Raw genomic sequence first — 17,275 nt, forward strand, 5'->3', positions numbered from 1 at the left:
GAAGATTCTTCTGTTAAAGCCTCCAGTCTCTGGCTAAATTAGTTGAAACCTTGGAAGTCTGGCTTTGTGTTTTTGTCTCCGATGCAATGCTATTTTATGGCAGAAATGCTCAGCAATGGCATTGACTGCTTTTTTCACTTATATCTTTCAGCAGATAAAAAAACACCATGAGGACATGTTATCAAGGCAAAAAATGGATTTTCTGAATTCTTAATGGTTGCATTGATGGAATCGCTGATCTTTATTGAGAAATAAATAGAAATACACAAAAATCTGACTGTCTCCAGACATTAGGTGAGATTTTTCAGAGCGTTTGTCTTGTTGAGACACAGGTGTTTCCAAGTGAGCGATGACGGTTGTGTTGCCTCCGAACCGGCCGCCAGAATCAAATCCTCATAATATACTTTTAACCAAAGCACTTTGCAGCAACGTGAGTGTATAGATTTCTTTCCTTCAGTGGTAAAACGACCCCTGCCTGGAACACAACACACACTGGGAACCACTTTGATCGGTTTATCTGTGCAGAGCAACGCTAGACTGTGTGAGGGCCGAGTTCAATCTTTCTTCAAATACTTTTACCAGGTAAAGCACTTGGAACTGTGCAGAAACAAGAAAATCCTACAAGACCAATATCTGGCAGCACTTCAATATGAGTTAAGATAAATAAATATACATAAATTATCAAGCGTGCACGATTTTGCATGGAAAGTTTGGAAGAAACAATAATTCTGTATTAATTCTCAATAATTTGATTTATTATTTAATAAAAAAATTAAAATTGCTTAGGGTTCAGCTTTCCTAAAGTTTAATGTGTATTCTTTTTTAATATTTTCATTCCAGTTGTGGAATGGGATCTTTATCTTTAATTTTGAAAAGCCAGCATATTTCAGAGTCCCTTGTAACATTATAGAACTTTTATTTTGATACTGTACCTCAGTGCATTCTGTTAATGGTTTTCAGCTGACCAACTGAAACAATCATTTAAAAAAAAACAACCTATAGAAAGACATAGGTTGTTTTTTTTTGAAGATGACTGTTTGTGGGTCAGGAATGTGACATCATGTGTGACATCATCAGCAGAGTTTACTAGTGTAGGGTGAATTGTTACAACCACTCACTTCTGTCTAGAGCCAAAGACAGCAAGCAGCGAAGAAACCAGAGCGAGGAATTAACCGAACTCACAAACCTTCGACCGTCTTCAAGAACTTCAGTGTTCTTGAAGAATCTACAACTTCTGCAACCACCGACAACTACTGCAGTTGTCACCTTTTATTTCTTTTCAACTTTTCTGCTACCATGTCCATCAGGACCAACCCAAGGTGCAGAGGAGGCCCGAATTACCGCGGGCCAAACAACCACCACGTCAACCCCGCCGGGCCCCAAAGCTCTCGTGGCGCCGGTCAGGAAGAAATGAACTACCTGAACTACCTGAGAGAGCATAACCATAATATGAGCATTCGAATCCAGGAGCTCATCGCTGAGAACCAGCAGTACTCCCAGAAGATGGTGAGCTGTAAGGCCAAGATGGAGCAGCTGGAAGAGATTCTGCTGGACAAAAAGAAGGAAACAGAGTATGAACGCCAGCAGAACGAGGAAAGAATGTCGGCCCTGGAAGTGCAGCTCAGAGAACGCGAGGAGGCCGAAGAAGAGCAGCTGAAACTGAAAGACAGGGAGATCCTGAATCTCAAAAATGAGATCCAGAGTCTGTCTGCTGCTCTGAAAGCCTCCCAGAACCTGCAGAGAGATGAAGACAGATCTCTGGAGGTCAGTAATGAGCTGCAGGAGCAGAAAAAGGCCCTCGATGAAGAACGACAAGAGGTTGAGAACGCCAAGGAAGAGCTCAAGCAGAAGACAAAAGATCTGCATGAGGAAAGGGTTGTTCTGGAAAAGCAACAGAAAGAACTCCAGGTAAACCAGGAAAAGCTGGAGCAGAAAGCTAAAGATGTGCATGACGAATGGGTCTTTCTGGAAAACTACAAAAACAAAGAGCTTCAAGAAGGACAGATGCGTCTGGAGAAGCAGAGAAAAGAAGTCCAGACACAAAAGAGAGAACTCCAGGAGCAGAGAGAAGCCTTGGAGAGAAACTTGAAACAGGTGGACCTGAGGAACATTGAGCTGCAGCTCATCCAGGAGGAGGTGGAGGAGGAGAGAAAACAGCTGCAGAAGCAAAAATGTGCATCAGAACAGATGGAGAAAGAACTTCAAGCTGAGAAGAAAGAACTTGAAAACATTCGAAAAGTTCTAGAAGCTCAGACTGTTGGAGTTAAGAAAGAAACGACAGAAACGGATGTGAAGTATGAGAATCTGCAGAAGGAGAACCAAGAACTGAAGCAGCAGAAAACAGAAAGAGAAGACAGAAATAAAGAGCTGCAAGAAGACAAGGTGGAGCTGCAGGAGGAGATTACAGACCTGGAGGTGAAGCAGCAAGAAAATGACCAACAGAAACCGAAAAGAAAGAAGGTGGGCTGCTGGAGCTGGCTGTTCAGGAAGTCCCGGGATAGACGAGACTCGTGAGCTCCCTCTGACTCACCCCTTCCTCACCCTCCACTCCCCCTTGTCTCCCTCCTTCAACTCTCATCCATTCTGCCTCTTCCTTCCTCCATAAACTTCGTACCCTCGCTGTCGCCCCACACCTCCTCTTACTATTGTACACAACAACAACAACAAAACAGAAAGAGAAACAAAAAAACAAGAGAAGAGGTGATCTAGGAGACAAATGAACAACAGGAGCAGTAGAAGAAAGCCAAGAATAAGAAAAAGAGCTTCTGGAGTCGACTCAAGTGCTGTTGCCCATGAGTGGAGGCTCAAGGGCAACAGCTCCTCACCCCTTCTGCCTCCTTTCTCCTCACCTCTTCAACCTCTGTCACCCTCTTCCTCTATTTCTTCACTTTCCTTCCATCTTTTCTTTTCTTTTCTTTTCTTTTCTTTTCTTTTCCTGTCCTGTCCTGTGTGTCGTGTCCTGCGTCCTGTGTGTCCTGTCGTGTGTCCTGTCCTGCGTCCTATGTGTTCTATGTTCCCCTCTAAAGAATCGCCACCTTATCGCGGTGGAGGGGTTTGAGTGTCCCTGTGATCCTGGGAGCTATGTTGTCCGGGGCAATAGCCCCTGGTAGGGTCTCCCAAGGCAAATTGGTTCTAGGTGAGGGACCAGACAAAGAGCGATTGTGAAAACCCTGATGACAAAGACGAAAGCCGCTACCTGGTCCAGACAAGGGAAACCGGGGCCTCTCCCTGGAGCCTGGTCTGGAGGGGAGCTGGTCACAGAGCACCTGGTGGCCGAGTCTTTGGGCCCCGTGGGGCTTGGTCGGGCACAGCCCGAAAAAGTAACACGGGGTCGCCGCCCGGTGGGCCCACCATCCACCGGGCAGGAAATCGGGGTCGGGTGCTATGCCAACCGGGCGGTAGGCAGGAGCGGGCGTCTAGACCAGGGGTCGGCAACCCGCGGCTCCGGAGCCGCATGCGACTCTTTCATCCCTCTGTTGCGGCTTCCTGTAGCTTTGGAAAATAAATAATCAGAAGGCTATTTCATTCAAATTTCTTTTATTTTACTTTGTTACTTTTTAAAATTTAATTCTAAATTTGAAGATTACGGTGATCTTGTAACATCAAAATAAAACCTCTTCATTTTTGTCTGTTAAAATACGCGTCCCAGCCGTCCATCTCCGACACTCGCCGGCCTGCGGGTATTCATTTGGAGTCCTGTTGATCTTCGGATCCCAGTGTTTGCTCTACATTCATTCAGCAGCGGCGGGTCACCATTTCTAAATCCTAGCTGTCGCTCCTTCAAATTTCTGACTGACATAGTTTCTGCATTTATGCTTCAAATATGATGTAAAGAATCAAATGTGAAAAATGAGCAGTTATTTCTATATACCACCATCTAAAATCTAAAGCTGGTTCACTTTACTATCAAAGATGACAAAAAATTAAATTTCTTTCATTTTAGAATCTCAGACTGTCGAATTCTGCACTTGTGCTTGGAAAAAATACATAGACTTAAATGTTAAAAACAACCAGTTTCTTCAAAAAATGTCCAAATTTGATGTAGATGTCTTTAGACACGTGTTTCATGGCATTGACTGCTTGCTTCAATCATAATGTATCTTCCAGCAGATAAAAACACCGTAAGGACACACTACCAAGGCAAACAATGTATTTTCAATGGATGGCGGTCTTTACTAGTCTTACTACAAGTGATCAAACTCTAATAAATGTCACTGCAGTCTGCCTAAGAATTGTAATTCTTGTCATTTTAAATATATAAATATGAATTCTGCATGGTTGAATTTATTTGACACAGTTTCCACTGAACACATGGAATAATTATCCACCACTGAGGGATATACAGGTCCTTCTCAAAAAATTAGCATATTGTGATAAAGTTCAGTATTTTCTGTAATGTACTGATAAACATTAGACTTTCATATATGTTAGATTCATTACACACAACTGAAGTAGTTCAAGCCTTTTATTGTTTTAATATTGATGATATTGGCCAAAAAGTAAAGAAAAACCAAAAATCCCTATCTCAAAAAATTAGCATATTCCATCTGACCAATAAAAGAAAAGTGTTTTAATACAAAAAAAGTCAACCTTCAAATAATTATGTTCACTTATGCACTCAATACTTGGTCGGGAATCCTTTTGCAGAAATGACTGCTTCAATGCAGCGTGGCATATATGAAAGTCTAATGTTTTTTCACATTTGATTCTTTACATCATATTTGGAGCATAAATGCAGAAACTATGTCAGTCAGAAATTTGAAGGAGCGACAGCTAGGATTTAGAAATGGTGACCCGCCGCTGCTGAATGAATGTAGAGCAAACACTGGGATCCGAAGATCAACAGGACTCCAAATGAATACCCGCAGGCCGGCGAGTGTCGGAGATGGACGGCTGGGACGCGTATTTTAACAGACAAAAATGAAGAGGTTTTATTTTGATGTTACAAGATCACCGTAATCTTCAAATTTAGAATTAAATTTTAAAAAGTAACAAAGTAAAATAAAAGAAATTTGAATGAAATAGCCTTCTGATTATTTATTTTCCAAAGCTACAGGAAGCCGCAACAGAGGGATGAAGAGTCGCATGCGGCTCCGGAGCCGCGGGTTGCCGACCCCTGGTCTAGACGCCCGCTCCTGCCTACCGCCCGGTTGGCATAGCACCCGACCCCGATTTCCTGCCCGGTGGATGGTGGGCCCACCGGGCGGCGACCCCGTGTTACTTTTTCGGGCTGTGCCCGACCAAGCCCCACGGGGCCCAAAGACTCGGCCACCAGGTGCTCTGTGACCAGCTCCCCTCCAGACCAGGCTCCAGGGAGAGGCCCCGGTTTCCCTTGTCTGGACCAGGTAGCGGCTTTCGTCTTTGTCATCAGGGTTTTCACAATCGCTCTTTGTCTGGTCCCTCACCTAGAACCAATTTGCCTTGGGAGACCCTACCAGGGGCTATTGCCCCGGACAACATAGCTCCCAGGATCACAGGGACACTCAAACCCCTCCACCGCGATAAGGTGGCGATTCTTTAGAGGGGAACATAGAACACATAGGACGCAGGACAGGACACACGACAGGACACACAGGACGCAGGACACGACACACAGGACAGGACAGGAAAAGAAAAGAAAAGAAAGAAAAGAAAGAAAAGAAAAGAAAGAAAAGAAAGAAAAGATGGAAGGAAAGTGAAGAAATAGAGGAAGAGGGTGACAGAGGTTGAAGAGGTGAGGAGAAAGGAGGCAGAAGGGGTGAGGAGCTGTTGCCCTTGAGCCTCCACTCATGGGCAACAGCACTTGAGTCGACTCCAGAAGCTCTTTTTCTTATTCTTGGCTTTCTTCTACTGCTCCTGTTGTTCATTTGTCTCCTAGATCACCTCTTCTCTTGTTTTTTTGTTGCTCTTTCTGTTTTGTTGTTGTTGTTGTGTACAATAGTAAGAGGAGGTGTGGGGCGACAGCGAGGGTACGAAGTTTATGGAGGAAGGAAGAGGCAGAATGGATGAGAGTTGAAGGAGGGAGACAAGGGGGAGTGGAGGGTGAGGAAGGGGTGAGTCAGAGGGAGCTCACGAGCCTCGTCTATCCCGGGACTTCCTGAACAGCCAGCTCCAGCAGCCCACCTTCTTTCTTTTCGGTTTCTGTTGGTCATTTTCTTGCTGCTTCACCTCCAGGTCTGTAATCTCCTCCTGCAGCTCCACCTTGTCTTCTTGCAGCTCTTTATTTCTGTCTTCTCTTTCTGTTTTCTGCTGCTTCAGTTCTTGGTTCTCCTTCTGCAGATTCTCATACTTCACATCCGTTTCTGTCGTTTCTTTCTTAACTCCAACAGTCTGAGCTTCTAGAACTTTTCGAATGTTTTCAAGTTCTTTCTTCTCAGCTTGAAGTTCTTTCTCCATCTGTTCTGATGCACATTTTTGCTTCTGCAGCTGTTTTCTCTCCTCCTCCACCTCCTCCTGGATGAGCTGCAGCTCAATGTTCCTCAGGTCCACCTGTTTCAAGTTTCTCTCCAAGGCTTCTCTCTGCTCCTGGAGTTCTCTCTTTTGTGTCTGGACTTCTTTTCTCTGCTTCTCCAGACGCATCTGTCCTTCTTGAAGCTCTTTGTTTTTGTAGTTTTCCAGAAAGACCCATTCGTCATGCACATCTTTAGCTTTCTGCTCCAGCTTTTCCTGGTTTACCTGGAGTTCTTTCTGTTGCTTTTCCAGAACAACCCTTTCCTCATGCAGATCTTTTGTCTTCTGCTTGAGCTCTTCCTTGGCTTTCTCAACCTCTTGTCGTTCTTCATCGAGGGCCTTTTTCTGCTCCTGCAGCTCATTACTGACCTCCAGAGATCTGTCTTCATCTCTCTGCAGGTTCTGGGAGGCTTTCAGAGCAGCAGACAGACTCTGGATCTCATTTTTGAGATTCAGGATCTCCCTGTCTTTCAGTTTCAGCTGCTCTTCTTCGGCCTCCTCGCGTTCTCTGAGCTGCACTTCCAGGGCCGACATTCTTTCCTCGTTCTGCTGGCGTTCATACTCTGTTTCCTTCTTTTTGTCCAGCAGAATCTCTTCCAGCTGCTCCATCTTGGCCTTACAGCTCACCATCTTCTGGGAGTACTGCTGGTTCTCAGCGATGAGCTCCTGGATTCGAATGCTCATATTATGGTTATGCTCTCTCAGGTAGTTCAGGTAGTTCATTTCTTCCTGACCGGCGCCACGAGAGCTTTGGGGCCCGGCGGGGTTGACGTGGTGGTTGTTTGGCCCACGGTAATTCGGGCCTCCTCTGCACCTTGGGTTGGTCCTGATGGACATGGTAGCAGAAAAGTTGAAAAGAAATAAAAGGTGACAACTGCAGTAGTTGTAGGTGGTTGCAGAAGTTGTAGATTCTTCAAGAACACTGAAGTTCTTGAAGACGGTCGAAGGTTTGTGAGTTCGGTTAATTCCTCGCTCTGGTTTCTTCGCTGCTTGCTGTCTTTGGCTCTAGACAGAAGTGAGTGGTTGTAACAATTCACCCTACACTAGTAAACTCTGCTGATGATGTCACACATGATGTCACATTCCTGACCCACAAACAGTCATCTTCAAAAAAAAACAACCTATGTCTTTCTATAGGTTGTTTTTTTTTAAATGATTGTTTCAGTTGGTCAGCTGAAAACCATTAACAGAATGCACTGAGGTACAGTATCAAAATAAAAGTTCTATAATGTTACAAGGGACTCTGAAATATGCTGGCTTTTCAAAATAAAAGATAAAGATAAAGATCCCATTCCACAACTGGAATGAAAATATTAAAAAAGAATACACATTAAACTTTAATAAAGCTGAACCCTAAGCAATTTTAATTTTTTTATTAAATAATAAATCAAATTATTGAGAATTAATACAGAATTATTGTTTCTTCCAAACTTTCTATGCAAAATCGTGCACGCTTGATAATTTATGTATATTTATTTATCTTAACTCATATTGAAGTGCTGCCAGATATTGGTCTTGTAGGATTTTCTTGTTTCTGCACAGTTCCAAGTGCTTTACCTGGTAAAAGTATTTGAAGAAAGATTGAACTCGGCCCTCACACAGTCTAGCGTTGCTCTGCACAGATAAACCGATCAAAGTGGTTCCCAGTGTGTGTTGTGGTACAGGCAGGGGTCGTTTTACCACTGAAGGAAAGAAATCTATACACTCACGTTGCTGCAAAGTGCTTTGGTTAAAAGTATATTATGAGGATTTGATTCTGGCGGCCGGTTCAGAGGCAACACAACCGTCATCGCTCACTTGGAAACACCTGTGTCTCAACAAGACAAACGCTCTGAAAAATCTCACCTAATGTCTGGAGACAGTCAGATTTTTGTGTATTTCTATTTATTTCTCAATAAAGATCAGCGATTCCATCAATGCAACCATTAAGAATTCAGAAAATCCATTTTTTGCCTTGATAACATGTCCTCATGGTGTTTTTTTTATCTGCTGAAAGATATAAGCGAAAAAAGCAGTCAATGCCATTGCTGAGCATTTCTGCCATAAAATAGCATTGCATCGGAGACGAAAACACAAAGCCAGACTTCCAAGGTTTCAACAAATTTAGCCAGAGACTGGAGGCTTTAACAGAAGAATATTCTCTTCTACAACCTCATATTACCTGACTACTATATAGCAGTGGCGGTCCACCATTTCTAAATCCTAGCCGTCGCTCCTTCAAATTTCTTTTTTTCTATTGCCGCAAATACACCACTGCCGCACGTCTCCGCCTTCACAGCAGAGTCCTGCATTGTGTCGGGTAAAGTAAACTACGGATAATTGTCTTGCTCAGTATCTACTCTTTGATATGTCAGGTTAATACGACGTTACTCGTGAGAGCACGGATCGATTAAAAATTAATATTGGACTGACTGTTAGCTTGAATTTGAATAAAGCAACATCAAGCTGTTCAAGACTCTTTGCTTTGACAGGATGTGACGAAAATCTATTTTATTCACTTCTGCATTTCGTGACATCAACTTTAATGCCAACATGGGCAAAAAAAAAAAGAAAGAGAAATGTAACATCCACAAATCCTCCAGAACAGCTACAACATGGACCTTAAAGTGAGACTGTTTTGTCTGTCTGGAAAACTGCAACATCTCAGGCCATCAACTCCTGAAATACCATGAATGTATCTGTGATTTTAACAGATTTCATTGCATGGGAGCATTTTCAATGTGTTTCCAACCTTTTTCCTCCACACTTCATCAAACTATCTTGCAGCTTCACAGGTCTGCACCTGCTACTAGCACCAACACACAAGAAGATCGGAATAAACCTCAGAGCAGGAATAGAACTGTGGATCATCATCTAAATAATAATAATTTGATATATCATCAAATAATAGAAATAGGCTCCAACACTCCTATCTTAAACATTAAGTCAACGCATACATCTGTGCATGTCAGGCAGGATCATATAATTCAGATTAAAATAATTACAATTACAAGCTTTACTGTCATTATCCTGCAGTGCAGTGCAACAGAACACATTTTTGAGTCAGGTGTGCCCATAAAGTCTGGACAGTAATGCGTCAGACATCGTTTACATGCTTTGTACATTTTTTTGTCAAAAAAAAAAAAAGATGACAAAAGATGTTGGCGCTGAGCAAAGAGCAGCATCGGTAATGTTTCTGTTTACTGTGTCTTGGTCAGGATTAGAATGCAACAGTTATCTCAGACTTAGCCATTCCATTTTGATGGACAGGAATCACAGATTTGCTAAAAGGCTAATCAGGAGCAGAAATTAGTGCAATGTAGCCTTTAGCTTAGCTTACAGGCTAACTCACATTCCTACTTTTGCTTCCAGGACATAGTCTGAGTAAGTTTACCTGGCCCCTGTTGTTTGTGCTTTGATATACCCGTTTTATTTAGCATTTTTAAATCCAGTTGGCCAAAACACCATGAATTATCTTCAGTGGATCTGGCTGAGAACTCCATCCATCCATCCATCCATCCATCTTCTTCCACTTATCTGGGCCGGGTCACGGAGTCTGCAGATGAAGCAGGTCATTCTAGATGTCCCTCCCCCCAGCAACGCTTTCGAGCTCTTCCCGGGTTCCCAGGCTAGACAAGAAACATAATCCCTTCAGCAAGTTCTTCCCCAGGGTCTCCTCCCAGGTGGACGTGTTCAGAAAACCTCCAAAGGAAGCATCCAAATCAGATGCCCAAACCACCTCAACTGAATCCTTTTGATTCGAAGGAGCAGCAGCTCTACACTCTGAGATCCCTCTGGATGTCTGTGCTTCTCACCCTATCTCTAAGGCTGAGCCCAGCCACCCTGCGGAAGAAGCTCATTTCAACTGCTTCTATCTGCAATCTTGTTCTTTCGGTCACTACCCAGAGTTCATGATCATAGTTGAGGGTTAAAGCGTAAGCAGACTGGTAAATTGGGAGCTTCACCTTGCGTTTCAGCTCCCTCTTCACCACAACAGTTCAGTACAACGCCTGCATTACTGCTGCCGCCGCACCAATACTCCTGCCCATCTTAGGTTGCATTTTCCCATCACTCGTGAACTAATCCCAAGATAGTTTAACTCTGCTTGGTGAAACAACTCCCCCACCCCCCCTCAACCTGGCTGGCTGAGAACTTTACTCAGCTTTATCATCAATTTCTTTCCAAACTGAGTTTCATTTACTAAATGACCACTGTGTTGCATTGAAAAAGGCTTGAAACTAGCAACAGAGAACAAAAATTCATTGTAAAAATATTTACTAAGGACTTCTACATACTCCGACTCAGAGCAGTTGTCCCCTGCTGGCCATTAGAAAGGATGCAGTTTTGTCACAGTTTATGGGCTAATGCCCTCTGTTTTTTGTACTTTAACTAATCAATGTGTGTGTGTGTGTGTGTGTGTGTGTGTGTGCGCGCGCCCACACACACACACACACACATGGATTTGTTTTTAAAGCCCTGAACGGTCTGGGGCCTATTTATTTAACGGAGCTTCTCTCTGTCCGAAACCCAAACAGGGAGTTTAGATCCTCTAACCAGCTGTTTCTGGAAGTCCCATAGGGCCAGGTATAAACACTGGGGGGATCGAACCTTTTCAGTTGCTGGTCCAAGACTCTGGAACAAACTGCCCCCTGACATTCACACCATCACTGACTTTGGCTTGTTCAAAACACGGCTAAAAGCATATCTTTTCAGACTGGCTTTGAATACACAGTAATGTGGTGTCATTTTATTTTATTCTATTTTATCTTATTTTACCTGATTTTATCTGATTTTTCCTGATATGCTCTGTTGTTGCTTTCTTTTAATCTGCTTTTATTTCTTATTTCAATGTTTGTTTTTAACAGGAAAGCACTTTGGTCACCATGAGTGTTGTAAAGTGCTCTATAAATATTTTTTGATTGATTGATTGATTTTTTTGAGATGAGGGCTGTTATTTCCATGCAGGTGCAGGACTTTAAATTACCGTGAAAAAAAGAAAACTGATTGGGGTTCAGAGGATTCATGGATGAGAATGGAAAAGAAAGAATGTAAAACAGAAGTCACTAACTGTAAGAACTTTTCTATAAAATGACCCATAAGTAATCAGGACTCACCACACCGAATCTCCCCCAGAAATCCTTTTTCCGTCCTCGTCGTACAGGTTCTCTATCACCAGGTTGGCGTCGGTGTCGTGAGCCGATCCAAAGTTAGTGACCACCCGACATGGGATGCCCAGAGCCCGAGACACTGAGGAGGGAGGAGATCAACGCCACGTTACACCGCCTCACCACAGCACACGCTTCAGATATTAAACAATAAAGGCATCATATCAAGGATCAGACGGGAAGCAGCGAGGTTAGACTGTAAATTTGGAGTATTAGCTTAAAAGTCTGGGTCGGTTGGAAGCAGTAGTGGAGAAATGAAGCAGTAAAGTTAATGTTATGGTGCAGCATCTTTAATCCTCATGTCTTCCTGTGAGTCAAACTGACCCGTTTTAAAGTTTGAAAATGTGGGAAAAAAATATGTATTTTCACAGTGAAACTTCTGACGTCCACATTTCCAACATTTTTTGGAAATGTTTGAGCATTTTTTGGTGGAAAAAAGAAATGTTCAAAATGTTTCTTAGGAACATTCACAAAAAAATCAACCAAAATCCAGCGAATTTAGCTGGATTTTGGTTGATTTTTATGTGAATGTTCTTAAAGAAAATATTAGAAGTTTTACTGATATATATGGAATCACTTTAGATATTTGTAGGATTTTTTTTGGAGATTTTTCACTAATTTTTAAAAAATATTTACAAGAATTTTCTTGCCAAATTTGGGTTTTTTTTTAAAAATAAAACTTTAAGGGTAACTTTCAAAGAATTTTTGGAATTTTCTTCCTGATAGTTTTGCAAATTTTCAGAAATTTGTGAATTTTTTTTTTTTTGCAGAATTTTAGAATTTTTTTCAGACAAGGAAACAAATTTTTTGGTGCCCGTAAATGAAAACAGCAGGAGGGTTAAAAATAGCTTCTAAAGTACCTTAATATAAGTGATGTTGGATTATTTGTGTTTTTTCTTTACATTTTTACTGCTAAATGTGTAAAATTACATTATAATACTTGACTATTAAACCTGAAAAGACCAGAGTGCGACAAACGGGTGGAGGAGCAGATAAATCAGCAGTGAAAGCAACAGGTGCAGTAACGGTGGATCCTCAGATAAATACATCTAATCTAACCTGTGCATGCGATGGCAGCAAACACCCAGCACTGGCCGTAGCGCACCGGACCGCTCTCTGCCCACTGACGCAGGATATCTCCACTACCGATCCACGCTCCTGGATGAACCCCGTCTGAGATCTCCCCCCAGTTTCCCACCAGGACGCCTCTGTCGTTGTTGCTGTTGATCTGAAGGTAGAGGAGGACCAGGAGGAAGAGGAGCAAGAGGAGCAAGAGGAGGAAGAGGAGGACCAGGAGGAAGAGGAGGACCAGGAGGAAGAGGAGGAAGAGGAGGACCAGGAGGAAGAGGAGGACCAGGAGGAAGAGGAGGACCAGGAGGAAGAGGAGGACCAGGAGCAAGAGGAGGAAGAGGAGGACCAGGAGGAAGAGGAAGACCAGGAGGAAGAGGAGGAAGAGGAGCAAGAGGAGGAAGAGGAGGACCAGGAGTGAACGATAGTGACAGTATCATACGTACATGTTAAACCATCACATAGAAAGTCTATAATAATAACAAAAATAATAATAATAATAATATTTATAATTATAATAATAATAGCTGTTTATTACAATAATAATAATAATAATTATTATTATGAATGATAATAATGACAATAATATTAATCATATAACAATTTAATTATATTATGAATAACAATAACAACAACAATAATAATAATAATTCATATTATTATTATTATTTGCTGTTTGGTTGCTTTTATCATTATTGCTATCATTTTTATTATTACTTTTAATAAAACAGTTAATAATAGCTATTTTTATTTTATAATTATTGTTATCATAATTATTATTATCCTTATTATATATACATACACACACATATATATATATATCTTAAATAAATCATATAAATACTAATAATATGCTGATTATTATTATTAATATAATGTTAATAATAGTTATTTTATTGTTATAATTATTGTTATTGTTATCCTTATTATATATACACACATATATCACAAATAAATTATATAAATAATAATAATAATAATATGATTATTATTATTATTATTATTATATAATGGTTAATAATAGTTATTTTATTGTTATAATTATTGCTATTATTATTGTTGAGGATTACGGGCTGATCCTCATGACTACATGTATTTTTTCAAAGAGACAGAACATTGAAAAACAAAATCAGTGTGAAGTTGTTTTCCTTGAAATGTGCAAAGCTGCAGTACAGGAAAGAAAAGGTACAAATGAGCACTAATAAATAAATCCTAGGACTGCAGCAGGACGACCGAGTAAATTTAGATCTTTACGACATCTTTGGAACTTCGACTTTGTGAGCAGATCGTCCGCGCTGGATGTCATCGAACCTGAATGTCGTGTTCAACCTCGTCGCGGTTCATCAAGGCGGTCTGAAAATACCCTGATTTACTGCTCAGCGACAGATCATGAATCACGACACCCCCAGAAAACAGCCTGCAGCCAGGAATAACACGGCAGCAGACAGTATTCTATTTATCTGGTAATGAAACTCTGTTTAATTTAACCTGGAATGAGCAGGCTGGATTTCTGCTCTGCTGCTTTGTAACGCCACAGAAAGGAGTTGCCATGGGAGAAGAGAGACGTCTGAAAGGAAGGGAGAGGTTCTCTATAGAAGTCTGTGAATAGGAATGAGTTTTCTGGAGCTCGTCCCCAGGCTGCTTCTAGCTTCTCCATTATTACCGACTAAAGCAGACCCACCATGGCGCTCAGAACCCGGCTCACGTAGACCGGGTTCCTCCGGGCAGAACAGTCCTGATCCGCATCCGACACAAACTTAGGGTTGTCATCCAGGATCTTCAGACAGATATCCAGGATTCCTGTTTCAAACTGAGGACAAACAGGAGATCATTTCACACATTTAACAACAGTGTAGGATTTGTTTTATTATTATTAAATATGCTGCTGGATTGATACTGATTTACAGAATGCTTTAAACCAGGAGAGTCAAACTCATCTTAGTTCAGGTTCCACATTCAGTCCAGTTTGATCTGAAGTGGACCAGACCAGTAAAACCACAGCATGATAACCTATAAATAACCACAACTCCTAATGGTTCCTTTGATTTAGTGCAAAAAATGTACATATTTAAGGAATTATCTTTTTACAAAACATCATGAACAGCCTGGAATTTATGAAAAAAATTAATTCAGTTTCAGCAAAATTCAAAATAACTACAAAAAATTGCAAAATGACCACAGAAATACACAAAATGACCACAAAACACCTAAAATCACCACAAACAGAATAAAAACAGCCATGAAAAGATACAAATTGATCTCAAAAAGACCTAAAACACTCACAAAACGGTCTGAAAATGACCAAAAAGACAGAATATGAGCACAAAGACACACAGAACAACCACAAAAAGACACATGACCACAAAAATGCACAAAATGAGCACAGAAAAACACAAAATGGCTCAGTGAGTCAGATTATTATCATATAAAGACACAAAATTATCACAAAACACCTAAAATTACCACAGACAGACTAAAAACGGCCACAGAGGAACACAAAATGACCACAAAATTGCATAAAATGACCAGAAAACGACCTAAAACGCCCACAAAACACAGTGACATTTCATTATTGTTTAGTGTTGGGAATTATTCTGAACCAGATCATAATCACAACTCATTTAACTATTTAATCAATGACATTATTGTGTTAAAGATAAACGTTCACAGCTGTTCACCCTCAGTAACCTGACTTTCGGTGTGTGCGTCTAACGGAAATGCTGCAGGCAGCGATGTCTGCTGTCAGTAACAGAAACAGAAACGTGCCGTAACGCCTACGGCTTCCTGTTCTGAACTACAGCAGCTTCACTGAGAATTAGAACCAGCCTACTGCCATCAGCCAAATGAATAAAAGGGAAACTGAGGACGGAAGGGTTTTAGGTCTGTAAGTATTAGGTAATTATCATTCAGGTAAGTATTACAGGTTTTCTTATTTCCAGGTGAAGAGTTGATGAACTAAGGTAGGTATGAGTTTGTCTCTTGTTTGTTTACAGGTAGTTATTATTGTTGTTTACAGGTGAGTATAAAGGTAGATCTTGATTCTGTCAGGTAAGTCCTTAGGTGGGTAAGTTGTTGGTTTTTGTCCCAGCTTGGATCGATTCTCATCATTTTGGATCATTTTTGTTTTTTGCCTTTGGGATCATTTTTGAGTCATTTAGGAAAATTTCAAGTAATTTAGGACAATTTTCATGTCATTCTGCACCAATTTTCTGTAATTATGGATCTTTTGTCATCCTTTTCAGTCTTTGAAATAATTTTTGAGTCATTTATGACAAATTTCATGTCATTCTGGACAAATTTTCTGCAAAAATGGATAATTTTTGAGTCATTTTGGGCAATTCTCTTGCCATTTTCAACTAACTGTATGTCAGCTTGGATCATTTCTCATCATTTTGGATAATTTTTGTGCATTTGGGATAATTTTTTAAGTCATTTAGGACAAATTTCAACTCATTTTGGTTAAATTTCGAGTAATTCCTTACAATTTTCAAGTCACTTAGGACACATTTCTTGTCATTTTCAACAGGTTTTATATCAGCTTGGATCTTTTCTTGTTATTTTGGATAATTTTTGTGCCTTTGGGATCATTTTCAAGTAATTTTGGACAAATTTCATGTCATTCTGGATTAATTTTCTGCAATTATGGATCCTTTTCAAGTCATTTTCAACATGTTTTGTGTCAGCTTGGATCATATTTCATCATTTTGGATTATTTTTGTGCCTTTGGGATAATTTTTTATTTTTGTTACTCTTAATAAAAATGTATGCAGATATATCCCATGGACTTCAGAAGCTCTTCATTGACCCACCTGTTGAAGAAGTTGTACGTGATGTTCTACGTACCTGTCCAAAGTTCCAAGGAGAACCTTTGATCCTTTTGTGCGTTCCCCTGTAGACCTGTCCATGCTGAGCTAAAACGTACTCCTGTCTCTTCGTCTCACTGCGCATGTAAACAGCATCTCCTGCAATCAGTGCACAGAAAACAGCTTTTTAATAACAGCACGCTACAGACATGTAAACACACACCAATCTAACCCCAACAGAAGTCCTCGTAAACCACCGGGAGACACTTCTATCTACTCACTGGGGCACCAGGTGTTGAAGAGCAGGATGAACCGTCCTAAGCTGGTCTTCTGTCCGTCCTGGTCCACCTCCAGAGAGTAGAGTCCGATGGGGGCGTTGGGGGAGGAGGTGATGGACACAGATGCTATTTTTCCAGACGGATCACTGGTGGTGGAGGCGCTCCACTCGGTCTCTGATGTGGAGTCAGTCAGGGTGAAGGAAGCCTTCGTGTCTGATTCTTTTCTGGGCAACGGGCCTGGAGAGTAAACAGTGATTCTAAATCTAGATGGGAGACCGAAATCGTGTCTTTTTGCCACTAATCGCAGACTAAATGAGACATACCGGTTTCAACAATGAGCGTGAAGCCGGTTCCACCCGGTGTGAGCGCTTTGCTGCCGGGTGACAGGTGCAGAATGACGCTGAAGGGCTGTCCCCTCCTAACAATCAAGCGCTCCCCTCCAAACAGCTCGGTGCGATGGTTCCTGCTGTTGGTCTTAATGTCCAGATCGCAGCGCTCGATTTCTACCGCTGAGGGGGGAGAGAGAGAGAAAACAACCCGTCAACATGAGAAC

General features: G+C 41.4%; 1 protein-coding gene across 1 annotated transcript in view; it reads right to left on the reverse strand.

Moving 5' to 3' along the window:
• tgm2a (transglutaminase 2, C polypeptide A) overlaps positions 1-17,275 on the reverse strand; it is a 32,114-nt gene that overhangs the window by 13,585 nt on the left and 1,254 nt on the right. Inside the window, exons 2-7 of the mRNA XM_051948994.1 lie at positions 17,046-17,231; positions 16,726-16,959; positions 16,485-16,603; positions 14,323-14,451; positions 12,633-12,801; positions 11,523-11,655 (exon numbers count right to left, since the gene is read on the reverse strand). Of these exons, the coding sequence (XP_051804954.1) occupies positions 11,523-11,655; positions 12,633-12,801; positions 14,323-14,451; positions 16,485-16,603; positions 16,726-16,959; positions 17,046-17,231 (970 nt within the window). The remainder of the gene's footprint in view (positions 1-11,522; positions 11,656-12,632; positions 12,802-14,322; positions 14,452-16,484; positions 16,604-16,725; positions 16,960-17,045; positions 17,232-17,275) is intronic.

Source organism: Acanthochromis polyacanthus, chromosome 6 (assembly GCF_021347895.1).
Source record: "Acanthochromis polyacanthus isolate Apoly-LR-REF ecotype Palm Island chromosome 6, KAUST_Apoly_ChrSc, whole genome shotgun sequence".
In the NCBI taxonomy this organism is placed as follows: Eukaryota; Metazoa; Chordata; class Actinopteri; family Pomacentridae; genus Acanthochromis; species Acanthochromis polyacanthus.